General features: G+C 39.0%; 1 protein-coding gene across 1 annotated transcript in view; it reads right to left on the reverse strand.

The window, feature by feature from the left end:
- LOC136363757 (integrin alpha-9-like) overlaps positions 1–27839 on the reverse strand; it is a 210587-nt gene that overhangs the window by 46639 nt on the left and 136109 nt on the right. The window contains 6 exon segments of the mRNA XM_066323225.1: positions 4520–4627; positions 8865–8973; positions 11661–11750; positions 14596–14675; positions 16118–16204; positions 25022–25172. Coding sequence (XP_066179322.1) covers positions 4520–4627; positions 8865–8973; positions 11661–11750; positions 14596–14675; positions 16118–16204; positions 25022–25172 — 625 coding nt within the window.

Here is a 27839-nt window from a genome sequence, read left to right on the forward strand (position 1 = left end):
GTAAGAGAACTTAGTAATTTAAATATATTCTACTAATAGCAATTACTAAAACAGAAAATACTAGACTTAGACATCAAGAGTTACATGCAAGGAGGGAGCTTGTAATCAAAAAACTGAGAACAGTATTTCTTTTCCTCTTTATTCCAAATTCCCTTTTATATCATTGCCTAGATTGCAAACTCTTTCTAAAGAGACTGACTTACAACATATGCATCTTATTTTCCAACAAGATTGTTATCTCAGTGATGCTGATAACGTATTTTTTTATATTCTTGGTATTGATTCACTCAAACAGGCTCTGCTTGGTACCTCCAGAGGAGGGAAGAGGACCATTCAGTTCAAACAGAGAAATTAAGTTTCCAAATGTTAATTCCTCATAATTGTAATGAAAATGAAAATAAAATAAACCAGAAGGCAACAATCTGATTCAGTTCCATAAAGCCAGCATCAGAATAATCCTGGACACACTGTTTTTTATGAACAGCTTCAGGAAATACCCTGGTTAATTTAGTAGGAACTCCCATTGTGAAAATCTTGGCAACCCTAGAAAGCAGCTCCTTAGCTGGCAAGTCCAGTAGTGCTTCCCTTGCCCTTGTGTATCTCTAGTTGGATACACAAAGGAAATTACTGATCTTTCAGCTCCAAACCAAAAACACAGACAAATACAATGAGCACTGTTTTTCTTCCTAGAAGAATAGATAATCAATCAATGGCTTGAAGAGTGGAGAATACACTCTTGTGTTAAGACTAACTTCTCTGCTTTTGTGAAGCTCTTCTATGTCATCATCCCTATTCTATCACAACACTTTTACTAACAAGCTGAGGTATTTAATTTATTATGTTTTTAACCTGGCTGGCTTTTAACCCTTGCAAGAAAGAAAACACAAAAATACATAAAAATAAACAGCTACTAATTTGACTTAAGTATTTCCAAAATATCATTTATCACTGCAGAATCTGAGTAATGTCAGAGGTGAAATTTTCTAGCTAAAATTATTTCAAAATTTCTACTATCTTCTATTCATTAAATTTTTTTAATAGGGAGGAAGTTCAATCTTTTGGGGTTTGGTGGTATTTTTTCCCCTAGTTTTCTTACAATTATCCATTTTTTGTTTACTTCTGCTTTTATTCTTGATTCATTCCCTTTATATACTGGGGCCTTTGTTGGGGGAAATGCTGCAGAAACTGCCGTGCCACTCCCAGTAGACCCTGAATTGTGTCTGAACATCTCTAAGGCAGAACTCCAAATGTCAAAATATCTCCATGATCTGAATCTGTCTTGAACAAAATGTTGAAACAGTTTCTGCTCTAAAGCCAAAAGCTCAGAATGGCAGGAAGAGAAGAAGCATGAGGGCTGTCATTTTCTCTAAGACCAGCAGATATTTCCTATTAACACCTCCCAGAGATACAGACTATTCCAGTGTGCCATATGTGACTGTCTTCCTGCTATTAATTTTTGTGCCTGCTATTAATTTAGCTCAATCAACACACTATGAGGGAGGTTGTTCCTAAAACTACCTTGTGTGGTTTATGTGTATTTGAGACACACTCTACTGCTTTAACTATGGATTTTGACTCATAAATTTCACTGCCTTACTGTGTCTCAGAGAAGTGGCAGTAGAATTACTAGCTTTAAGATAAAAACCATTATGTTATCAAATCCCAAGTGCTGTATTCTGGAGGCCCTTGAGCCTATCAGGGGAACTTCCAGGGCTATGCCCTGGCAGAATCTACCATAGGCTTCAAGAATGCCTCACCACTTAGAGTGAGAAAAAAAGGTTTCCCCCATGATGCTCTGCAGCACTATGTTAATCTACCTCAGTTTTGCTTTTCCCATTGGCCCGTTGGCCTTGCCCACCTCTATTGTTCATATATGTCCCAGTTTTAGAGGCTTCTCCTTTCCCTGTTTCCCCATCAGATCTGTATCATTGATTGTCTGTCCTCATAGTCCCTACTGGGTGTTGCCCTTTGCCCTGCCCTTGCACTGCCCTCGTGCCCTCCATTCACTGTCCCTGATGCTCTGCTCCACCCCCGCTTGCCATTGTACTTAACCCTGAACCCTCCATGACCTTTGTCTTTTGTCCTGGACCCCTTCAGAGTGTGGCTGCAATAAGCCCCCATGGAACTCTGTTACAGAAGACCTGTCCTGCCTTTTCTTCACTGACTTATCTGTGGTGTGTGTGGGTGTGGATTAAGTGATGGTTTGTGTGCCTTCCTGAGCGGCTTCCTGAAAAGATGCTCTTGGGGAGGTAGTGGAAACTACTATCCATCCACACTGCTACACTGTATTAACAGTGTATTTTACAGATAGATGACAATTCCTAAGCCTCCGTATCAATGACAGCTATTTTCAAAGTTTTGTCAAACCCTGACAGCTAGAATGGCTGGGTAATAGGCATAAAGAATATAACAACAGAAACACCTGCACAGTCTGAAAGGATTCTATTACATTACTACCCTTACTGAAGTCTAGATTCTGGGAATAAGCAAAATAAGCAAAAGCTTGAAATATTTAATGACTATGCTTACAAAAATTGTCTTGGAAAAACAGCTGTTGTAAGCCATTTTCTAAAGTTCTTTTCCTTTTAGGTTTCTTTGTTTAATTATATCTGTTCTATAAGAAGCTGAAAAACTCCATGATTTTAGTTCTCTTTTCAGTGAACCAAAACTCACTAGGAGAGAGCAGGAAGAAAGAGATGGGATGCCTCCTCTGTTACAGTAAATAGCAAGACTTGGGATACATTGGTTCTGGTAAGATTTGGGATACACTGGTTCAGTGCCTGGCTCTGTCACAAATTTCCTGCGTGAAGTCAAGCAAAACTTTTGGTGTTTCAATTATATATCTGTAAAACAAGGATAACCACTATCCCACACAGGACTTTCTTGGTTCCCATTTATCAACATGCTAGAGGTATTCAGAAAGTCACACAGGAGAATTTTACTGACCATATAACCAAAATCAGTATACATATGGAATGCCAGTGCATCAGGCAGACATCTCTCATAAAAACATACTTGTCTACTACCTGCAAACAGGTCTCACAAAAGCAGTTTAACATTTCTACAAAAACAAATTTCAAAGTACAGTTCAGTCAAATAATGTGCAGAGAAATGAAACCTGTTGTTGAGGAAAAGCAATACAAACCCTGCTAGCATTTACTACCACAGTGCTCAAAGACCACACCACCCAACTGAGACCTCCTTTATCGGATGACTGACTTTAGAGGAGATATTGACATCTGGGGAGAAAAAAATCCATTAAGAAGGTTCCCACATCTCTGCTGTGCACACACCCTCTCCAACAGCACACAGAGACCAGGAAACGAACAAGGAAACAGGTCATGATATTTTGGCAGACAATGTGCCAAAGGAAAGGTGATCTTCTGCATATGAGGCTGGACTAAATAGACATTAAAAGGCAGTGCCACAGAAAATGACACATATGCTGGAGAACTAATTAAGTCTGGTTGGTGAGTTGACTCCGTCCATACACTATTATTGCTTCATATAATATCCTCATATGTTTCTCAGTCATTCTGTCTTTAGTACCCATCTGTAAGCCATATCTATATTTATTTCACATCTTCCAACAGCAAATATTTTGGAAAGCTGCTTAGAAGGATCTTTCAGATCTATATTTATACATATAAATATACTCAGTAACACTGTTACCTACATAATAGGTAATACTTTTCAGCTGAAAGGCTAGAAAAGTAACTAACAACATGAATGTATAATACCTCCTTTCAATTATCCCAAAGAGCTGGTTTCCTTTCACAAAGGCAGATTACTCTGAATGTCAGGAATAAATTTACATCAGCAGTAAGGTTTTTGTCTTTCAACCACCACAGTGTAAATGATGGTATTTTAGTGGTCTAACAAAGACTTTGAAACAAACAAATAAATATTTGAAATTAAATCTAAGAATTTTTCTACCACATTGTATGTTGAATTTCTTTAAAATTGACAAAAAATCATATTTTGAAAAGCATTGTGTTGACAGAATAACTTTCTATTATTTACATTTATTAAAAGAACACTCAAAAAGAGTAAATTATGACATGGACTGTAGCGAAATATAGATAATGTATTCAGACCTAGCTGATAATCACAGAAAAAAACCCAGGGAATCTGAGTCAGCTTGATAAAGCATCCTACTGATATTACATACACCCTTTAAGCCTCCATCAGTCAGTGAGAACTGAGTAAGAGACAATCCTTTTTGCAGGTGTGACTTGTGGAAATGTTCTCCATGTTTCCTTCAGCATCAACCTGACCTAGTTTTACACAGCATTGTAGGAAACCAGGAACATACAGCTAGTTGTATTTGCCCTAGGGGAAGGAGAACAGCCAACAGCTGGAGGGGTTCAGCTACTTACCATCTGGCCACAGATGCAAAGAACCTTTGATTATCTTAAAAAGTAACTCATTTCACTGAGTTTTGGTGGAGTTCTTTTGTTTTAGTCATCAGTAGCTCTCAGTGCCTCTCTGGGCTCAGAGCACATTGTAACATACTCACCATCATCTGGTGAATATGAAATATTTCAGCCCCAGTGGCAGACAGGCGGTTTGGAATTGAAATATCAAGAAAAGCTCCAGGAAGAGTGCTTGGTCCAGCATTGTAAACCTGTAAGAGAAAAAATGAATACAAATAAAATTACATACTTAACTTCTCATAAATGGGAAACTACTGTAGACTCAGAGCTGGGAGTACAGATAAATTTTAAGAAATACAAGTACTTTGCAGGTTTTTCAATGTCCTCAGACTAAGACTTCTTTTTCAAGTGTGAGAATGAAGTCAAAGGATTAGCTTACCTAACAGTCTTCAGGCACAGCTACATATCAAAGGAGAAGCAGTTTTGCAGGATAATTGCCAGACATCAGTACAAACAGCCTAAGACTTCTATTTTATATACAGAGACACTGCTAGTATACTGAGTATTTTGGTAATAAAATCTTGAAGGTTATAAGAAATTACTGTCTCAGTAAACATTCTCATTTCCATCTAGTAACCACTGCACGATATTCTGCATATGTTTTCCTTATGGAGCAGAAACCAAATAATTACTTGACTGTGGGTTTTCTGAGTGATTGTCAGGATGTGCATGTGAACAACTTTCATTTAAGTTCTGGCATTTTCAATTAAATTACACTTTTAATGGAAAATATTAGCTTTCTATCACCCCCTAGCCCCCAAAATTTCAACAAAAACACAAAGAATTTCCCATCCACCACTGAAATGTAGCCAGTGAAAATTCCAGAATTTATGGGATTTAGCTGAAGAGAAATAATCCATGGAAAAAATTCAATTAAATTAAGTTTTCACTTGTATTTACATTTTTTATTAGGAAAAATATTTTCTGGTTCTTTCTAACAACACAAATATAAATGCATTAAAAATATTCAAGTAAAAACGTGAAGCCCATTACAATATTTATCTACACTGAGATACTACTGTGGAAAGATGTAACATGCAGTTATTAATTGTGTAACGTACAAAAATTAAAACCAGGATGTTTTCATTCTTCAAATACTATTTATAGTTGAAGAAATGCCTGGCTGATAAACAGAACTAGTTTGCAATGCCAAACCCTCACAAAAGCCCTGAGGCTCACGGCAGGGGGAGAAATCCCATTAGAATGGAGTATGATAAATGCTGTATGAAATAAAAACATAATGTTTCATGTTAGACATTTTAAAAATTTTGATTATCTCACTAAGATCAAATAGGAGATGTTGCAGAAAAGGCATTTTCTGTTTCCTTGTTCATATTGGATCTAGTAGAGATTTCCACATATAAAAACTGCTATAAAGGCCCATATTTTTGTAACACATCTCTTTCTCTTGGTTAAGAGACTGTTGTTTTTCTCCATCAAGTCAATGTTGAATGTACCCATGGCATCCTAAAGCATGTTCTGTTAAAACAAAAAAGAAACTGGAGAAACACCGCACAGTCATTTGAAAAAAGTTCTATATGTAACTGATCACCTTATAGTGCCACAAAATTAAAGTATTCCTGTCATTTCAAATTACTCTCCTTTGTTGCAATCTCTAGGCAAGATGCACCAGCCTCAAATGAGTCTGAGTACGGGATCTAACCACTATAAGTGGGAGGGCCCCTTGTGAGCTTATCACTTGGGGTCGTGGATATGCATACATTTCCACAGACACTGAGGTACGGCGGATCCCTGCAAGGTGTGTTCACCCTGACTGACAACACCAAAAGCAGAACATGGCCAACAGGTAACCTTCGAATGATGATCAGGATGCTGATCATCAATCGGATGGTCCCTCTACAAGTAGAGGCTCAGCATTCTATCTTTGCCTTTGTATCGACAGTAGTGAGTGTTGACACATTAGACTGCCAGTTCTTTGAGTGGACTAACAATGTTTTGTTTACTATATTAGAATTTGCCTGACTCCTTCCAAGAATGAACAGCAAGACCTGTTGATGCATGAAGAACTCAATGGCATATGTTAGAGAATCTCCCTGATCATTTTAAGTCAGTGTCCGATTGAGGTTCTACCTAGTAACTGGCAAATTACTACAAGGACCTCTTGTGCTGTGTTTGTTCTCTTTCCTGCAAGGGCCCTGCAGGAGATTACAAATGATGTCCTGTGCCTGTAAAACAAAAAAGAGGGAATTGTGGATGCTGAAATCTGGTCAGAAGAGAAAGTCAGATAGACTTTCCCAGGCATTCCTCTGGGGCAGCTGGGAGAAGACATTCTAAACAATTTCTAGTCTCTGCACCTGCTGCTTTTCCAACTTGTTTGCTTGCAAGGATGTTTGCAAAGAGGTGTTGGTTTGAATGACCAATCATGTCCAGTAGTGTCGGGATGGTGTATAACAAGGATGTGCCTTTTAATAAACATTGCTATACATACCCTCCAAGAAGATTTGGAGTCATATCATTATTTCAGCCATCCCAAATATAATAACAATACTGGAGAGCAGATGTGTGACTTGTTATGTATAATTTTCTACTTCCATATGGAGAAAAAATAATACTGCAACTGCTAAGTGTGTACATGAGAGACAAGAGCATTTGGTAAGACAAATGGTGGCACTGCCAATACATAGATTCTCTCTCCCTTCCCTGTTATCACTTTGCTTTACTGAAAATATTTATCTAGTTAAAGCATCAGTGCATCCGTTCTTCATCTGGATTAACCAATCATTGGGTATGAGGGAGAGGAAGGGAAGAAGACCTATACACCCCCAAGAAAGGAACCAGACACAAGAATTAATAGTCTGGTTCACAAAAGCTTTTATGCCCTGAAATCCTGTTTTCAGTCCTTCAGTAAATAGCTAAGGGCACTGTATGACAGTGGGGGCTTAATTGCTCTGGATCACAATCTGTCCATGGAGGTAGATTTGTTATTTGTTTTGAGCTGAGTTTTCAGACTAGGAAAACAGAAAGAAAAAAGACAAACCACTATTTTTCATAATAAATGACCCTACCTCTGCATTACTTATCATTCCCTAGTCCCATCTAGCAGTCAAAAAGTATTTGTAGGACTTGTAATAGATGCAATTACAGCGGTGAAACACAACGCCAGCTAATTTTGGCCACATCACAAGAGTTTCTTATAATAAACCATCCATATATTTTGCCATGTCAGGAACCCATCTAACTGCCATGTGAAGTCTAATATATAAGTAACACTTGAATAATGCTGAGATGCTATGGGGTATTTATTGAAAGCTTCTCATACCTGTGTTTTTAGTGTCCTCATCTCTTCCCTGTACTCTTACCAGTAGTGCTATAAATATTTTCATACTGGGGCATTTAGCAAGCCTGAATCCCTAGCACAGATATGTGTTTGTTCTCTCAGATAAAGGCTGCCCAGTCCTTTGCTCAATGACCATGCCATCTTCCACTTTTTAACTTGTGACTTCATCCAAGTGGCACTCGAGTTACTAGGGCTCTTTACTCAGCATGTGAAAAAAGGTGAAAGAGAAACAAATGGAAGGAGCTTTTTTTCCTATGGAAGTGAAATGCCATATTTGCAATTTTTGTCATAATATATTCAGATAAAGGACATATGCCACCTCTGCACACAGTAAATATGGTATCCAACCAAAAATGCATTGTACAGCATTGTAGCAGGATGTTCTGCCTGAGTGGGGGTAAAACAGCTCAAACTAAACCCTATTTGTGAAAGCCACTAGTGATGGATGGAGATGGCTGGTCATGCTGCCTTTGGTGTTAAAAGACTGCTCAGGCTGACTTATCAATCCCAAAGTTAAACATTCAGACAGAATCTCCTGACAAAAAACGGTACCAGTGAAAATGTGATGGGCCAAGTTCCTCACAAAGGAATCAACAAGTGAATAGTACAGATAACTTGTCTAAAGCTGCTGAGCTTGCACAGCTAGCCTAGAAACACATAAGTGACAGTTAATCACTTTATACTATAAAAACTCACTCCCACTCTTTATCAGCTTGGACTTCTAACACACTACATCCAGGAGAGAGTCTGGAGGGTCTTTCCTTGAGTGGGGATGTCCATCAAGGTTTCTCCTTGAGGCTGAGCAAAAGAGATTTGCCCACAGTTCTTGGTATGAGTCAGTACACCTATATAATCTTTAGCCAAAAACTGTTGATCCAGTCAGGGGAAGGATTGGATCCAGTTGCACCTAGGCTCCTCTCTGAGAAGAAGTTTAGAAAGCAAGGGAGTCCTTTTTGAACCTCATAATTCAACAAGAGGATCTTCTTTATAAATCTTGTCTTAAGCCTCCATTCTGCCCATGACTGTGATGCAAAATCATGCACAAAAGCATACCACACTCAGAATAAAATAGATACAAAAAAGAATGGGTAGTCAAGCAGGAAAGCAGTCAGAATAAGGATGAGTTTTACCTGCAGTGTAAAGTTGAGAGACTGGAAGAGGCATTTGTGGTTGTCTAACTGGACAAAGTTGGATGCTTCCACAGAATCACCATAGAAAAATGAAGTAGGGAAGACTTCTCTGTAAGACCAAGATACAGATTTAGTAAGCTAAATTTGTGACCAAAATGAAATAATTCTGTCTAGCTGAATTACATCCCTTGCTTTCTAGTCATGTGAAATTCTGAAATGATCTATGGGATCATTTTGCATTAATCTAGTTTTTATGGTTTGATTTCCTCTTGGCAACATTAGACTACATAAGCAGCATCTCAACTGACCTGGGTTAACATCCCACCAATGAAGCAGACTTCTTTTGATTACTTATCCCTTTTTCTCGTTTCCTATCACAAATCGTCCTCCTGCCATGGATGATTTGCCCAAGTCCAATAGCTTGGATTAACACAGGAAATCACTGCACTACCAAGTTAATCTGAAGAAACAGTATCTAAGATTAATACTTTAAGCTACATATTCACTAAAGTAAGATTTCAATTTTATTTAACATTTACATAGCATTTCAGGAATAAACACTTGGTTAATTATCTAAATTTCACTACCTTTAACATTAGCAGATTAATAAAGGAAAGATTAAAGGGATTTAACCTGCTTTCAACTGGAGTGGAGCAGTCCAAGTTTCCTCAACCACTCTTATCATTTAATCACACAGTAAAATGCAGTAGGATTTTATCAGAAATTACTTGGAAGCACAACACAGTACCTGAAAATCCTACAGAAGACTAGGAGTACTTTAAGCATCCTTTATGTCTCCGTCTAATTTCAGGCTTCTCCATTGTGAGGAAAGGGTCCTGGTGTGATTTCAGATAAACCTTAGTTGTCCCTACAGCCTAAAACTCTCCTTCTTTCCCAGGTTGTCCTTTGGAATCAGAGCACTTTGAGGCAAGATTTTAAGCCTGTTTAGATTCATTCCCCTTTTTCCTGCCTGCATCCTCTGCCAGTGATTGCTAGAGGAAACAGTGAAAGACAGATTTTCTCCTGCCATTTACAGTGTCATACCAGAAGGCTTCTCCCAGATATGATACAAGCCATTCTGGGCTATTTATAATCAGGAATGAAGTTTGCTCCTCCAGACTCAAATGTAGGACAATTTAGCTAATAAAAAAAAGCTTCAAAAAGATACTGTCCATAAAAAAGAGTATCACTAATATTACCATGCCTGGGAACCTCCAATAAACCAAATTTTTCTCTGGCCATTGGATTTTTCTCTGAACTTCAATTAACTAAGACTTGTCTATGAGAAAGAAAAATATAATCCACACAGGCACTTGGGTGGGGCTTATAAATTGAGAGACCTTGTGCTTTAAAAAAGTAGATTCTGAAGAGAAAAAAGATAAACCAGTTTTTATTATGTTTTTGCAGGCAGTATTCTATAGGTAAAAAACAGAGACCTAAAGACACAGATAAAAGCATTCATATATGTAAAGCTGAATAAAAATATATCTCTATCAAAGCATCAGTAAACAATTTCTAAAGAATTCGTAACAATTAAAGCATTCAAAAACTTCCAGAGCATGCTGCTGAGACTGTACTCTCAATACAGAGATTTTTGTCCCTGCTAGTCATCTTGTGAGGTTTGACAGCACTCTTCCTTTCTCTGAGCAGGCTCAAACATACCTTTTACCCATTCTGACTGCTGTGGCAGTAATTAGAGATTTTATTTCTATCCAGCAAGATGAGCTTTATAAGGCAAAATCCAGTCTAGGCCTTGAATCTGAGTTTATTCAGCTTTTCAATCAAATCATATGTCAGTGCAGGTTAACTTTTTTTCTACACATGTAGCAAGCATAGTGGTCAAGGGAATATTTGACTTCTGATGCCAACTTCACTGGTCATTTAGACAATATCTGTAGCCTGCAGGTTGCCATAGATTGTGGCTGAAACAGACACTGGTCCTCTGGAGACACTATTGATGAGTTTTTGCTTTCCCAGTTTAGGAATTAATGCCAGCTTTCTCAGTCTACATGAATATTAATTAATCTTCCATGACCAGGTCCTCCAATTCTGACTCAAAACACTGTTTATGCTAAAGAGTGGTTTGACTGTTGAGACTGAACACAAATCTTTTATTCTAGGCTTAAGACTGTGATGCCAAGTGGAATGGAAGAGTCTCGAGTACAAAGGCAGGAACTTGTACATGTGCAGCCTTAGGGAGAGGACACAATGGCTATATGTTATACAAGTATTTCAGTCAAAAGGTGAATGATGCTCTGCAGTTGGTAGTCAGATGCCTCACAGACTAGGGAATACAGGAATTAGGAAAGTAAACAGAAGCAGAAGCAAATTCTGCTTGTGAAATTAAACAGAAAGGCAAACAGATAGACTTCACCAATCTCCTTAAAATTCCAGAATATTTGACCATAATCTTTGGCCTGGTGACTCTCAACCATTTCCTTAAAGACATGCTTGAAGGAACAAGATGTGGTTTACTTGTTCTTTTAAAATTTAAAGTCCATGATATATACAGCATCACTTGAATTCAAGTATGACCACTAAAATACCTGCTTTCAATGTGATGGTAACTACTTAGCATTAATTAGGAAGTAGTGAAAATGAGGTACAGTCTTGAATAAAATTTCCAGATATTGAATGAGATTTTCTGAATGACCAAGTCTGGGTACATGTAAACAAAGAGAAGAATTAACTTTTTACTTGAAGACACTGAGGTGTTAATCTTAGGATGATGCTGATGCTGATGCTGGTAATGATTATTATTGTTGTTTTTGTTTTCATTTGGTGGTTGATACTTACCCACTGATGGATGAGTCCACTTCATGCATTAGGGGCACTGACAGGATTAGAGTATTATCATGCAGACATTCAGTGCATTCTAGGTTTCCACTATGCCAGAAAGGAAAAATAAACAAACTGCAAATTGACAGCCTTTGCAATATTTCACAGTTTCACAGTTACCACCTTTCTGCCTTGTACTCTGAGCCTCTCTGAGTGATAACAGCTCCTTAAGAATGTTCACCCGGCCTTGGAGAGGGCACACACAAAAAGCATGAGTTTTGTGGCTGTAACATGAACAGGCTCATAACAAAAAATGTATATTGGAACAAGGTGTGAATTCAAATATCTGTGGGAAACTACAGCAACCATCATACACAGTGGAGAGGAACAAGAATATTTAGACTTCCATGCTAGGGTTCATTTTCTCCCAGTCTGACTGCACGTCAGACTGGGATCAGAGAAAATGAGGATAATATACACCTCACAGAGGGTCTTGACTCACTAAATGAAAAAATGTTTTTCCACTGTACTATAGCACCAATTTGCTGCCACTGCAAGCAGTTTTTCAAGCAAGACACTTGTGATGAACTGGCCATAACCTCTCAGCAATTCCACCGTCTCTTTCCCCCTCATCTTCTACTTAGCAGCCAAAATTGAAAGCACTTCTACTTTACATTGTCAAAGGCAGTTGCCTCAGCCAGTCAAAACCAAAAAGAAGAAAGAGAAAAGTGAGCAATTATCTCTCATTTGAGTCAGCTTGTTTCAATGTGAATACTTTATGTATCAAGTCTGGGGAAGGTTCCTGTAATGCATGTCCAGCACGCAAACCTGAAAGTATTCTAGTTCTGATGATGAGTCTGCTTGTTGGGTGACAGCTCAGTACTAAAATCTTGAAAGATATGTTACATGTATTTCCAATTTCTTCAACAGTGGCTCTAGAATCACTTTTGCCTTGCAGTTCATTGGATATACTCACAAATCAAACTGGCAAAACAAAAGATATGATCATATTTTTGAGGATAGTATCACTGAGGCAACAGCAGGCAGTAACACCCCAAGTGATACCATGCAGAATATGAGTTGATCAGATTACAAAAATAGAGCCTGCTGGCTACATACATACATGCTTAGATACAGCTCAGCTTCCTGCAACTGACACATTGACTATGTCTGCAGATAAAGCTATGGCCCAGATAGAAAACCCCACAAACTTTCACTCCTGGGAAAGAGCCTCACTTAATAAAATATTTTCTTCCAAATGGACTCACAGTAGAGTCCAAAATGGAAATATTTCTCATCCAACATAAATAGTGAGATACCATGGTTGGAAACAGAATAAGCAAGTAGAATTCTATGCAAGGTTCATGGATATGTTTTTATCTGTTTATCAGATTTATCACTTTACCTCAGGGCTCCCTGCAACTCTTGGGGTAGAAAGACTTTGTTACACTCATTTGACAGTGAGGGAATTGAGAAATTTGCCTAAAGTTACAAAGAAAATTAGGGTAATCAGCATTGAGATCTGCACTACTCTCTTTGGAGGTCCAGCTAAATCCTTCAAATCATAACTATCCTCTCTCAATGTTCTAAAGTGAGAAACTTTCTCATAACACCTCTAAGCATTCACTCAATGTGTAACAATTACTGTTTATTTCCTTGCTCATCTAAAGGCACAGACTAACACTTCTCATTAGTAGGGTACATACATATAAGAAGAAAGGTTACAGAGGGAAGTCCTGTGCCATCCAAAGTTCGAAGACACTGGCCGGGCAAATTTAAAGCACTGCTGACCCATCTTTGCAGCAGCTGGCAATCACCTAGCAGATGTCTCTGACTGAGAAACATCACACAGTCATCTGAACACATGATGAACTTCTGATGGAGAATAAACCTTTGCTAACATGCAAGATATGGTAACATGTCTTACTTTCAGTGTCTCACACCAGTCCTATGTGCTGCAGGATCTTGTTCCCACCTACAGCTGTTACTGCAAGGGAGGACTATGCCTTATGAGAGCAATCACTCAGCAGCTGTTATATCTTATTACTCATCTCTAGCTTTTTGTAGACATGTCGTCCCATTTGGGTGGAGAATTCAGGCTGAAGATCCTGATAATACATAAGGCTATGAAGTTGGCTCATTTACACAGTAAGTGGGAGGAGGAACTAGTCGAACACCCAACACGTCAAAGCAGCAGTTCATGGCCAATATTAATGCAGCTGTGCATTGGTTCCCATACAGACATTGATAGTGCTTGTGACTGAATCACCCACGCAGTCTGCTTCTTGTCTTGGAAGGCACAGAGCGTGTATCACCTTTTATCCTGCCCAAGACAAACCTTTTATCCTGCCCAAGACAAAATGCCTATGTATGCATATTCGGCAACACCCTACTTCAATGTCTACTTCAAATGCCCTTCAGGAAGTACCCTATCTAGATGTTTTCCACAGTTTGTCACAGCTCACTGAAGGTCCAGAGGGGGGCAAAAATAAATATGTGACTTTAGAGCCTAAGAGTGGGATCCTTGACTTTCTGATTAAAGCATTTATCTTTCTTGGTTTGCATCCCAGCATGTTTATTTTATTCAAATGCTGGAATAAATGGGTCTATCTTGTGTTGATCATCAACTGCAGGTGAGCTGAGCTTGATACGTGGCCCAAAGAGATGGCCACTGAAACACCAAAGCCTTTAAATTGAGAGAATACAGAATAATCCTTCAGAATTGCAACTGCCTGGCAAACAAAACCTGTGTATGATCCTATCTCATTTTTCAGGAGGCTTCAACACATAGTTCCTCTGCATCACCAAAATACATGCATTTAGCCCCAGTAATGTAGCCTAATTTACTATACATACACATACCTACATATCATGCAGTTGTCAAGCACATGTAATGCACACTTCATATAACACAGAATATCCAAGTCATGTAGATGTATAAGGGATCCCTTACCTTTGGGCAGTGACAAGGAAGGTAAGTGTTTCTTCCTGCCCGGTCAAGTGGCTTGTGTCAAAGATCACACTGAACTCATACTGTGCAAAAAAAGCAGTATTTAAAGACACTGCATATTGTTTCAAAATGTATTTATTCTAAAATTTTATTTATATTTTACTGGCCTAACTGTACAAAAGTAGCACATTTTGATACATGCAAGAGCACTTCTACTGCAAATTAGCTTTTAAGTCTTAGTAAATGTGTTTCTCTTCAAATACTATAGGGTTTGGGGTTTCCTTTATTAAGTGAAGGCCTTTACTAGAATTGCCATTCAAAGATATTTCTTGAAGAGATCATCTGCCTGGGAATGAGTCCTCCAGTACAGGAGATCACTACCTGAAACTATCTCAGCAACTACTCTATAAGATATTTGATGATGAAAAGATCTTTTGGGGGAATAAAGGCAATGCCACAGGCCTGAACTTGGAGACTTGGAGCACGTGGCGCAAGCTTAAGCAGCATTCACTACACCCATGATAATGGGTGAAAACAGGTGCTAATTTTGAAACAAAAATTTTACTTCAATTAATAACTTCTCCATGTGACTTTTCTGCCTAACTCCAAAACAGACTTCAAAGAGTGTCCAAATTCATTATAATTTCAATGGCTTACATTCTTTCATTCTAGATAATATTTTGCTACTGCATGTATTTTTTTCAATTCCATTATAAATATTTTTTACTTTTATATAAATAGCACATATATAAATTTTATATATATATAAATTTTATATAAATAGCACAAAAGGGTCAATTAAAAAACAGAAAACAAAAACTTTTATGTTCGATCAAAGGATGCATCAATTCAAATTGAAAGTATTTGCTTTTGAAATTGAAATTTTCTGAAAAATTTCAGACTCGGTTTTTTAAGTTATCCTCATTATATCCTTATCTATATAAAAAAATATATATATATGTATATATGTATATATGTATATCCTTATGTTATTCCCCATTTTCTTTCTGGGTTGGTCATTTTTATATATCATTTTAGTGGCAGAAAGAATCCAGTTGGATTTTTAAACACTGAAAGAGTGTATCTTCTCTTATGGAACAAGACCCTCTTTAAAAAATCTACCAGAAGATGGTAAGATGAATGAGCCATTACTGCATTTTCATTTATGTAAATCCAGCTGCACCTTAATGTGAAAGAAGACAAAAAATCTCACAAAGGCAACATAAGATAGAGAGTCCTTTTCTGATTTTCTTCAGAGGAAATACATAAGTTTTTCACAGCTGCAACTCTTGCACCATTTTTCAAAGCCTTTCTATTATAGTGCCTGGGGCACTGTCTTGGGCTCTGTCTGGTGGGAAAGAGGACAGCTAGTCTCTGTAACTGTGAAAGACTTGGATATCTGGCTTAGCAAGCTAGAGAAAGTATCGATCACAGACATTTAATAGAGCAGTTGGCTTTCCAGCCACTCCTTGGAGACAGAGGTAAATAAACCAATAATCTGCAAATGCAAATATCACGACGTTACCCTAGACTTGGATCTCATGAAAGGAAATCCCACACTGCACTTGAGGAAATCTGACTCCAGTAACTCACAAGCAATGCCCAGCTCCTCCTGCAAGAAAATAAAAAAGACCATAAGATTACAGATTTGTAGAGAAAAAGATAGCTAAGAAACAGCAATGTGATGAAGTACTACAGAAAATTAAGTATTTCCCATCATAGCATTGTGTTGTACTTCCTTATTCCACATTAAGGAAGTCAGACCAGCATTGGGAAGAAGACAGCCATCAGAACCTTAAGACAGATCATGAGGAATTACTGCATAACTAAAACACATTAGAGTCAGGGGATCAACCCAAATTCTTGGATAACTCAGTTCTTCCCTTTGTTTATTAAAAGAAAGCTTTCAAATGATCCAGTGTCCTGAGGTGGCTTTTTAATGCTTGTATCCCCAATTGTCTGTTCTGTTTATGCTGTATGTTAAGTTCTGTAACTTTAAGAGGAAGTAACCCCTGATAAGTAACAGATGTGTTAATGAACCAATACAGCCTTGCCCCTGATGAGTAACAGCTATATCCAATAAGGATGAGTGAGGTAAAAGAGGGGGTTAGCTAATGAGGGAAGGATCATCATGGAAGAGCAACCTTGAGGACTATGAAGCAGAGATTCATGAAGCAGGATGCTGGAGAGAGAGAGAGAGAGAATCATTGCTGTGAGACAGGGTCTGAAAGGGAAGGGGGAGAAAGAAGAGCTTGTTTTGAAAACAGTATCTGCTCTTCTGCATTCCTGTTCCTGGACTGTGCTTGTCTGAGGCATGCACAAGCAGCAGCAGGGAGGCCTGGTTTTTTCTTAGTTTTAGGTAGCTGATGCAGAGAAGCTTTCTGGACTGTTTTTTCTTCTTGGGACTGTTTTAACCTGCTCTAGACTGAAAAACCCAGAGGAGCGCTAGGAGGTCACACCTGTGGCCCACCAGGCCCTGGACCTCTGGAGGGATTGATAAGAGACTGAGTGAGCTGAGCTACCCACAGCAAGGACTTTCTGAATTTACCACCCCACTTCAGAGCAATGAGATATTATTTCATATTATTCATTCTTTATGCTTGTGGGCACTTTGTTTATTAAATAAATAGGTCTTTCCACTTTTCTCTGAGGAAGTTCTTTTCCCAGACCAGTTGGTGGGAGGAGCCATTTGACTTTGCTTTCCAGAGGAACCCCATTCAGGTGTTCTCTCACAAATTTGCCCTATACCAGGCCAACCAAAATATAGGTTTTCTAAGGTAATTTTTCCAGATACCTGTACTATAAAGAGAGAACAGTATTGGTAGCCAGTGGCCAAACCATGCTATACACATGCTTCTGGTGACATTCAATGTCCTGATCTCTTGCTCTGCTCCATAAGGTGTCATGCTGGTATGGATCACTAATCTTTTTTAGTGAGATAGTGGTGGTATAGATAGAGGAATGAGCATCTCCTCATGCTAAACATTGACTCTGGACAGTCAATAATTCAAATGCAAGAGGTTAGAAGAGCCCTATCCTGCTTGATTGGTGACTCTACTACAACAGAAATTCTTCTGGTGAATGGAGAGTGTTTCATTGCTCCATACAATAAGTGCCCAGCTCCAGATGAGCAAGTTCACATTACAAGATTATCAGGGAACAATTCAATACTCTGCCACTGTGGGTAAGTTTATCTCACTAAACTTTCAGAGTGTAATTCAGTTCTGGAATCTGATATATGCTTTTAAGAGTCTACACAGCAAGTGACTGCTATGTGATTTATGTGTCACTGCCCCCATGGTAGTAAAAGGATGAAGAAAACAGTTCAGCGGACCAAATGTGGGTGTTTAATTTAGAATAACTTGGATAGCTTTCTAGGCCCTACTGTTAATTAGATCATCACCTGGACTATAGTGCTCATGCTATGTGCTATAATACAAAAATACAGAATTTTAGATATCTCAATCTATAAATAATTTTGTTCCAGACATGCAGCTGAGAATCTCTTTGCTACAGAACATATGATTTATTTGACCAATTTTCTGTATTTACAGCAGTTTTTGCAAAGCTCATGCTCATGTACGTTTCCTGAGTTACTTCAAATATGCACTTAAAAGTTACATTCTCAGCTGGAACAAGCACGAGTGGAAGGAGCTTCCTGAACCACGCACTTGGGTTATAGGCATCTCCAGGAAATACCTCTCTGCCTCTCACATTCTGACCTGGGCACAACGTTAGTGCTCTACAGACATATAGCTTCAAAATCATGGTTCAAATCAGGGCATATATTTCTAGAAAATGATAGATCAAATACTATCTTTCTTACCTGACTCAGACACTATTTCACTTGTTTCATGAGAAGCAAAAATGTAAGAAGAAGATCTGTGCCCACCTGGAGATGCCTAATGGAGTGGCATTATTGCAATAGTACTAAAATGTCAGAGGAATGGCCTTCCCATTCAGTTTCTCTATGGATTTGCTTCCTTGCAATCTTTAATAGGCTTCCATTTAGGAAATACAAAAGCTGGCACTGATTAGCAAATCAAATATCTAGCTTCAATAGCACAGAGCACATTCACATATGTGTTAGATTCTCTCCTCTAAATGAACACAAAATTGAAAAACAAAAGCTCCATGGGCAAAGCATCCCTTTCACTAGCCTTTTCCTCTCAAGAATCTGGAAGGTTCTCCAGTTTCATGAATGACTGAGAAAACACAAAGTATGAGCAGCTGCATAACCAAACAAAAAATTACATAGGTGTTTCCTCTGAAAACATTTTGGGGTTTGGGTCATTCAAATATCCCTTGTTAACTGGGGCAAACTATGAACTCTCTTCCATCAATGCCTAGCTTGTGTTCTTTCAAGAGGGGTTTCTAATTACATAGCTGTCCAGTATGGTGACAATGGCCCAAAAGACCATCTCCTCTCCTCAAGCCCATATGCCTTCAGAGACATCAAAGACCAGGATAATTGAGAGAACTCTCATATTGATAATAGAAGAAGAGCACTCCTTCATTTTGCACACCATTGCCTTTGCAGAACAGACAGCTGGCAGGCAGATGCTCATGGTTTTATTGCCTGTAAAAGGAAATTACAAGATGATGTTGAATTCACTGGTTTTGCTATTGTTGCTAGGAAAAGTTTAATGGGTGCAGGAAGATTGACTTAAATTACTTTCTGGCTTCATTAGCATACTATCCAGTTTAATGATTAATATTAATACAACATTACTGAAGTTGAGAGCGTAGAGTATGAAAATGTTATTCTCTGAGAGGGTGGTCGATCACATCAAGAGGCTCTCCAGGAAAGTGGTCAGAACATCAAACCTGTCAGAGCTCAGAAATATCTGGACAGTGCTCTAGGTTATATGGTTTAATTAGGGAATCGTATGAGGAGCAGGGAGTTGGATTTAGTGATCCTTATGGGTCTCTTCCAACTCAAGTGATGTCAGTAATGGCACTCAATAAATTTTTTCAATGCTAGGAAACAGCAGAAATAAGTTTGTCTGCATCATACTGATTCAGTCTCCCACAAATTTATAAATTAAAGGCTACCCAGAAAACCTTTCCCATGTACTCCTTGGCTTCCTCTGTGATTAAGATGGAGAAGCTCAGCTAATGAGTAAATATTTTGGTTTTCCTTCACTGCTCACTGTTTAGCTTCAGGCTTCAATTTCAGTGCACTGTTCTGGAGGCAGAGAAAATTGTTTCTTTATGTGGTTTCCTATGGTGGTCAGTTCTCTAAACTCAATTTTTCACACTGTTCCAGGGGGCTGAAGGGTTGATGCTGTCCTATCTTACAAATAGGGAACAGCAGTGGCAGGGCTTACAGAAATTGCAGATACCACTTCTTTCTGACATTAGGTCATGCTTTTAGTGATGGATGCTTCTCTATGACTATATTATCCATTTGAAAAACTCAGTTTACTCCATGAGCTTTATAGCAGTTCCTAGTTTGCACAGAAAACATAGCCAGAAGGGTTGGCTGTTTCCCTTCCAACAAGACAGTGTGAAGCTTTATATGGAAAAATGTCTTTCTGAAACATTTTAGATTGTTACATACTCTTAGTCCATCAGATAAACAGATAATTAGTCAAGTATTACTTCATCAGAAATGTTGACCTGTTTATGAGAAATATGCAGCTCAGGCTGGCTCACAGTCTGTTTCTCAAAGTTCTTTATCACAGAAAAAAAAAAAAGGTTTCTCACTATTGTAACAAGAGCAATGAAACAGTCAAGTTCAAGATATTGAAACCTTCTCAGCCTCATCTTTGACGTACCATTTTCAAATTAGACCCCATATGAATTTTTTTCACAAGTCAGTCTCGCATAGCTCCTATGGGATGACTTACTGACTAGCCAGTACAACCTGACCATTCTCTCCTTCATTTATGTCCAACTAGACCCCTCCAATCTTCCTGAGCCTGATCTAGCAGTTCATATAATTATATTTAGTTTTTATTTTTCCCACCCTTAGCATCATTAATTTCTTCCTCAAAGGTAGAACAACTCTTCTGCACTTATGCTGGCCTTGGTGACAATCCAGAGTCATCACTCCACTTTTTCAACTTTCTCCCCACTCATCTCCACCCACAACCGGTTGCAAGGTCCTTGCCTAAAACATCTCCTAAAGTAATCTTCCCCAGCCCATTAACTGCCCTTCAACACTGATACTCCAATGCCAGGCTTTTATCTATCTGAGAACTCTTCTACCATATTACAACTATCTGCAAAAGCAAGCATTCATAAAAGTGCAGGTCATTCATGTTATTCTGCATCCACCAGTGTTCTCACAGAGAAGGTGTGAATTCAACTATTCTAGCACTCATTTACAACTGGTTAGCTCTTTGCTTCTCTAAGCACACAACCTACAAGTAGATACTGCATCTGCAGTGTCAACAAGGAGATGCAACAGAACAATACTAAACATGGGAAAAGGATATGCTAGATGTAACTCTCAATAGAAAGTTACATTAGTTTCTGAACTTAAGGTAGTTTCTGTATTGTGCTGAATACTGCTGACTATCTGTGCCAGACTTCACATCACACTTTTAAAAACTCTTCCTATTATCTGTTCTTTTTGAAGGAACTTTTGATTAAAATCACCAATGAAAGGCATTGAAACTTCATTGAGGAATTATTAAAATAATCTGTATATTTTAAAAGGGAAAAAAACCTCAAGTTGCTAGAAAATACATTTGCCAGCAGTTTATATTTCTCTTTCCCTAGCTATACTCAAATTAAAGGTCTTTTTTTATAGTTGTTGTTCAAATTGAAAAAAATCCTCCTCACAAATCTTGGCTACTAGTGCATACATTCTGAAACTGGTGAGAAAATGTCCTCAAGTCTTGATAATACATTGGCAGAACAGTCATGTTTTGAAGATGTTGAAAATTTAATTAACTTGTTAGGATTTTTCTTGTGATGCTGCTTGTTTTCCAAAGAATACAAAAGCAGAATGACAAGAGTGAGTTCCAAGGAACCCTTCATCTGTTGTCAGAACACGCACTTTTTTTACTGCTTTCCTTGTTGTTACTAGGTTTCTTGTTCTATGATGCCTGTCTGTGAACCAGTGCACTTAACACCACAGAGGATCGTGAACACAATCCTCATCCAAGAAGTATACAAACAAATATCCTGAGAAAATATCACAAGGGAGGGCTACTTGCACTGTCCACTTCATGCTATGCCAAGTTTCAAAAGATAGGTACTATGCATCTAACTACTATATCCTCTCTGGCATATAGACTTTATAACTATCCCCACTAGCTATTTGGAAATTCTCTGACCTGCACCAAAGGTAGGGGCTTACACTGGTCACTGGGAAAATTTGCTAAATTTGTACAGTCCTTTATTCTCATCATGGACCCTGACTAAAAGGCATACTTATTCCTCAGTAATTTCAATGTGCACTTTTTGTGAGAAGGGACACTTTCCCAAATGAGAGTTTAGATGAATACCTGGATGTTTTGTTCCACATAACAGGACAATTATGTAGACTTCACCTGCATTTTAGGAATTTCTTACTTTTGGAAGATATTACAAAAAATGTGTCCACAGCTGCTAATATGCTTCCTATACATGTGGCTTGCAAAGCTGGGTAGAACAAACATGTCAGGAACCTAAAATAAAGACTCATCTCTTTGATGATGTTTGAAATGGCTCCTTCAAACCACTCTTCATGAACTTGGTCTAAGCCCTTCAGTTGTGCTATCAACAATTTATGGGTTTCTCTAAAGTTTGGAAAGCAAATTTTTTATTTTGCTCCTACTTATCTCCCCCTGCCTTGTAGTTCTCTAAATTCCTTAACTAAGGCTTCAAGGATATAAAGATGTACCAATTAGTTGAACAGCTACCTCCTGACCATACTAATGTACTTTCTTTCCACAGCAACCGAAGTACAAAAGAATGTGGGTCACAGTTATCCACATATGCAGTGCAATTAAGAATGCCTGAGCTCATAAAAGGCTAGGGATTTTTTTCAAATAAAAAAAATCTGGCTTTGACTGAGTTTCCTTATAACTGAAACAAATACAGCTCAGAGTAATTTAATTTTGGAAGCCCCCTCATGTGCATACAGCTTAGTTGTTCTAACACAAAATTCCACTTTCCTCTAAAATAGTGCTTCACGGGCTATTTTAAAAGTGCAAGAACACAAAGAGAATTAGTGGTATCACTGACTGGGAACTGACTGGCTGTCATGGTTTAACATAGCTTGTTTTTTAGTTAAAGAGAAAATCCATCAGTTACAGAAGTGATTCAATGTGAGGACTGCTTCCTCTGGACCTAACAAAACAAATCCGCTGGCTAGGTTTCAATACTGATACGTTGCTAAACTACTACGAAAGTTGGACACGCCTCTGTGAAGACATACGAAAACAAACAAGCCCCAGGAAGCTCTCTCTTGCTTCCAGACTTTGAACAGGTAACTGGACACTAGCCAGGCCAGGCCAGGCCCTGCTCTGCTTCAGCGCTGGCTGGGCTCCCTTCACCACTGAGCTGAGATTCTGCCGCTGCCAAGTTCCAATCATGGCTGGTGGGCCAGGCCAGATATGCTTGGCTTTGGACGGAGCCGAGCTGCGAGGTGCTGAGCCATTCTGCTGATGCCGTAGAAAGACCACACAGCTGAGAACAGAGATGGCTCTGTGGCCCACGTGGAGAGTAACCCGCAGCTAGAGTTGAGTGCAGCCAGTGTGGCCATCACCAACAGGGGCTAGAGGACAGCCATGCAGCCAGGTTAGCCACCGCCATCCCGGCCCAGCCCTCTGAAATCCTGGCACAGCACCCCCCGCCCAGTGCAGCCTGAAATACTTCACCTGACAGCTCCAGCCACTGTCTGGCAGAGATCACAAGACCATCCACAGGCCTGGGTAAGATATTAACTCTTTGAGTGCACAGACGCAACTTGCAAATATCAATCCTCTCTTGAGTGAGAGTAAAGGAAAGAGTTAAGACACATAGAGAAACAACACAGAGACAGCAAGGTCAGTAATGGAGTCAAATTCTAGATGGGAAGAGAATGAGGAGATGCCTTAGTCTTGGGCTGAAATTATCTTGAGAGGCTATGGTGAAGATACAATTCATACATCAGACTCTTTTCCCTGTAACTCATGGAATGCATTGGGGGGATGTAGTGTTCTAACCACAGCCATGGACAGAGGCACCAGTGATGAAACAAGCACACGTTGAAGTAACTGTGATCCAAAGAGAAGTTTGAACAGAGAGGAATAAGATATGAGAAACCTTGCCCTAGGAACAGAAGAAGGAAACCTGTTTCTCAGAGATGGGTGAAGAGAACTTTTGCTTTTATGCTAGAACAGCTCATCCTTAAAATAGTACCCCATAAATAGACATGGCCCGTGAAAGCAGCTGTGGGAAAGCTGCAAGGCATGGGAGGGGCTTGACTTTCACACTGCAGATATTCCTTTCCTGGGCATCTGATTTGCTGTGACCTTGTTTCTTGTGGCATGGCAAGAGAGACTCCTCTCCCTAAGAGAACTGAAGAAAGGCTATTCTAGAGGTGGTAAACTGACTGAAAATTCCAGGTTTTGTCTCTTTACATTGTCAGTGGGAAAGAAAAGAGGAGGCCTGAACTTCGCAATAGTTGTATTATTGTTTTTAACATTGCTCTTATGGCTTGCAAAGCAAAGCTCTAGAAGAGAGACAAACAACTTTGAAAAGCAGGAACAAACAGAGACTGTTGTCACAATCATACAGCTCCCATTTTGCACAATTGTCACATCATTCACACTCAAAAAGCTTTCATGGCCATCAGTTTGCAAAAAGCTTGATTCAGTGTTTGCATTACAACACCTTTATTTCTATATTTACTCCTGCTAATGAAAACATCCAATTATTTCTATCTAAATGAAAAGAGACTAAAACTCAAAATATTCACCATGTGGACAAAATTAAAACCACTCTTGACCTCTTGGCTTTAGTGATGTGCCTTGAGCACAACCCATACCAGGATATGAGCAAAGAACAAGCCTTGTATCTCAGTTTCAACAAAGAGAAGGTCTAGAAGCCCAGGTCAAGAGAGAACCAGGACCGCTGCGTGCAGTGTCACACCCTCAAACAAAAAAAGGTATGCTTTGTATTTCGGTGCCATTTGGTAATTTATCGTTTTCTAACCAGTCTCCCTCTACCTCTTACTATCTCCAATGGTCTTCTTTTTTCATTAGTGCACTAGAAATAACAGGCATTTGTCTTCTACAGAAATATAGAAGGTGTAATCTATACACATCAAATCCACGAGAAGAAAAATCTCATTAAAGAGCCTGAAAGGAATTAAAAGTCCAGCATAATCAAAACAATTTCCAAATGTCTCAGTGGTGTGAACTAGGCCATTCTCTAGTCCATCCTTAATTTGCAATTAAATTAACTTGAAGTTAAGAGACTTGCTCACAGTGAGATTAGCCTTTCTTACCTTTTGCCACATTTTGATGAAGAAGAGCTCTCCAGAAAAATTGAAGAAAACATTGGTGTCGTAGGCATCATCACCAGTGTTGGAGATGAAAATGTTAAGCGAGATGTTCCTCACTGCTCCCAGGGCCAGGTAGGCTGTTTTGTCATCAACACTGCAGGCAGAAACAGTTACATTGGTTTAACTCTGGTCAACTTTCACACTCTGTTCCTGCCTTCTTCCTAAGAGAAGTGCTACAACTCAACTGTTTAACAGCTCTGCAGTCAGAAGCTCATTACTGTGCTGTACTGCACAGTGCAGAGGGCCATACTAGGAATGAACAGATCCTGACTCAGGGTTCTGACAATGTATTTTGGGACTGCAGGAAAACTGCATGATTCCCACATGAAATTATTTCACATGCCCTACTTTTTGTGATAATTAGTTTTCAATTAAAGTAATCAGAGGGGGAAATTGTAACAACTGCAAGATATTATCCCTGCATTCAAATACACAAGCTATTTGAGTTTGTCCCTCAATAATTCAGACTTATTCTAGCAAATGTCTGAAAAATCTCCTTAGAGTTAAGCTATAGAGAGAAAAAATCTAAAACAGGCTTAAATAAATCCCAGAAACTGGTATAAATGAAAAAAAGTGTGTGGAAATTGCAACAAATTACCACTGAATGTGAATAATCTTTCTTTAGATGTTTATGCTGGACCTAACATGGTGGAGTCAACTTCTATAAGTGGAATATCAAGGGTAACAGCTACATATAATGAATCAACACACTGTTACAATATGGCATTACATATTATGTACACAGACATTGCGCACATAGAGCTATATATATATATATTCATGCACACACATTTATTATTTGGCATTTAATCCTTCCAGGCTGTTCAGAAAGTGAGCTAAAAGGTAGGAATAAAGGCTAAAGATAAATCACAAGAATGTACAGTATCAATGCACAGATCTGCAGGTCTTAGAAATAACAGTAAAAGACAATATGAAATATACCAGGTATTCATTTAAAAAATAACAAAAATAGCCAAATATTATTTTTGGTAGTTATCATAACTGGACTCTAAGACCACTCATACATTCTGAAGAAACAGAGGCAGTACCACAGAGAAAACATTGAGTAGCTAGTGAGAAAAAACAAAGAACTCCAGCCACACTGCAGGGAGATGTTCGCAATTATTTCCTCTAGAGTACAGCCAGGTCAAAAGTAAGAAGGAACCACTTTTTATTCACTCAATTTCTATACAGGAACAGCTGTTCCAGTGACATACACATTGGTAAACACCACACTTCCGTTAATCAGCAGTTCTCTGACGATGGCTGGCCAAGAGCTGTGTTTAGAGGCAGCCTGACCCTCCATTGCTACCAGTCCTCCTTTGACAGCCTTCTTGATGTTATTGCAGCCAGGGCATTTGCATAAAAGTGGAGTTTATGGAGTGTTTATAAATTGTTCAGCATCTTATGCCAATCATAGCTGCACCAGATGTTTAAAGGCAGAGCTTACCAAACTCCATCTGCCTGTGTTTATCAATTAGTTTCTAAATGTGGGTTTCTGATGATACGTACCAAATCAGCCAGGGATTCAAGTGAATGAGAAGTCTGGAAGAAGATGGTTGTTGTGGTTTGAAAACAAACCAAGTAAGAGGCTCTAAGTCAGGAATAAAATTTAATGAGAAGAAAAGGAAAATAAAATAGAATAAAATAAAATAAAATAAATACAAAAAGAAAAAAAAACACTGACAGAGTCAGAATACAACCTGATCAGGATGATGGAAACAGTCCAGACGAGGTGGTCTTCCTGAAACAGAAATCTTGTAGAAAGGTCTGGTAGCTCCAGTCCTCTGGGAATCCAGTGGGTGAGGGCTGCTTCTACTGTCCCAAATCCCAGCTTATATCCAGGTGAGAATGCTTGGCTCTTCCCCATGGGCGGAGCATCTCACAATGGGATGATGAGTCATGGAAGAGAGCCTTAATGGCCCATTAAAGAGAGAGATAACTCCCAGAGGGAGTTATCTCTGAGTCATGCAAAAGGCATTGATGGGCCATTAACTGAAGATGGTGATAGAATACATCCTAAACTACAACCCAGGACAATCCACCCCTTATTCTATTACCATCTACAACATGCCTAAATCAATACATTCTTACAGATGAATGCATATATACATACAGAATGAAACCTTACACACTGCTCTCACTTAAAATTAAATCTCCCTGTGGTACACAACGGGTTTTTCCATCTTTCTGCATTACCCACCAAGTGTAGCCAGGTCCTTGAGCAAAGACAATCCCATGGACGGGTCTGCCTTTGCCTGAAGTGGGATTAATCCAAACACTCTTTCCTAAAATGCCCTTCATGTGTACCACAGGTACTTTGTCTCCATCTACTGTGTGTAAGGGTTCAGACTGGGCAGGACCACCTCGATTGATAGACCCTCGGGTGTTAACTATTCATGTGGCTTTGGCTAAGTTTAGTTTCCAAGTTCTTGAAGGTTCTCCCACCAAGTGCTTTCAGGGCAGTCTTTAATAGTCCATTGCACCGTTCAACTTTTCCAGCAGCTGGTGCATGATAAGGAATGTGGTATATTCATTCAATACCATGTTCTCTAGCCCAGGTGTTTATAAGGTTGTTCTTGAAATGGGTCCCATTGTCCGACTCAATTCTCTCAGGGGTGCCATGTCTCCACAAGATTTGTTTTTCAAGGCCCAGGATGGTGTTCCGGGCAGTGGCATGAGGCACAGGGTGGGTTTCCAGCCATCCAGTGATGACTTCCACCATGGTTAGCACGTACTGCTTTCCTTGGCGTGTTTGGGG

This window comes from Sylvia atricapilla, chromosome 1, assembly GCF_009819655.1.
Source record: "Sylvia atricapilla isolate bSylAtr1 chromosome 1, bSylAtr1.pri, whole genome shotgun sequence".
Classification (NCBI taxonomy): domain Eukaryota; kingdom Metazoa; phylum Chordata; class Aves; order Passeriformes; family Sylviidae; genus Sylvia; species Sylvia atricapilla.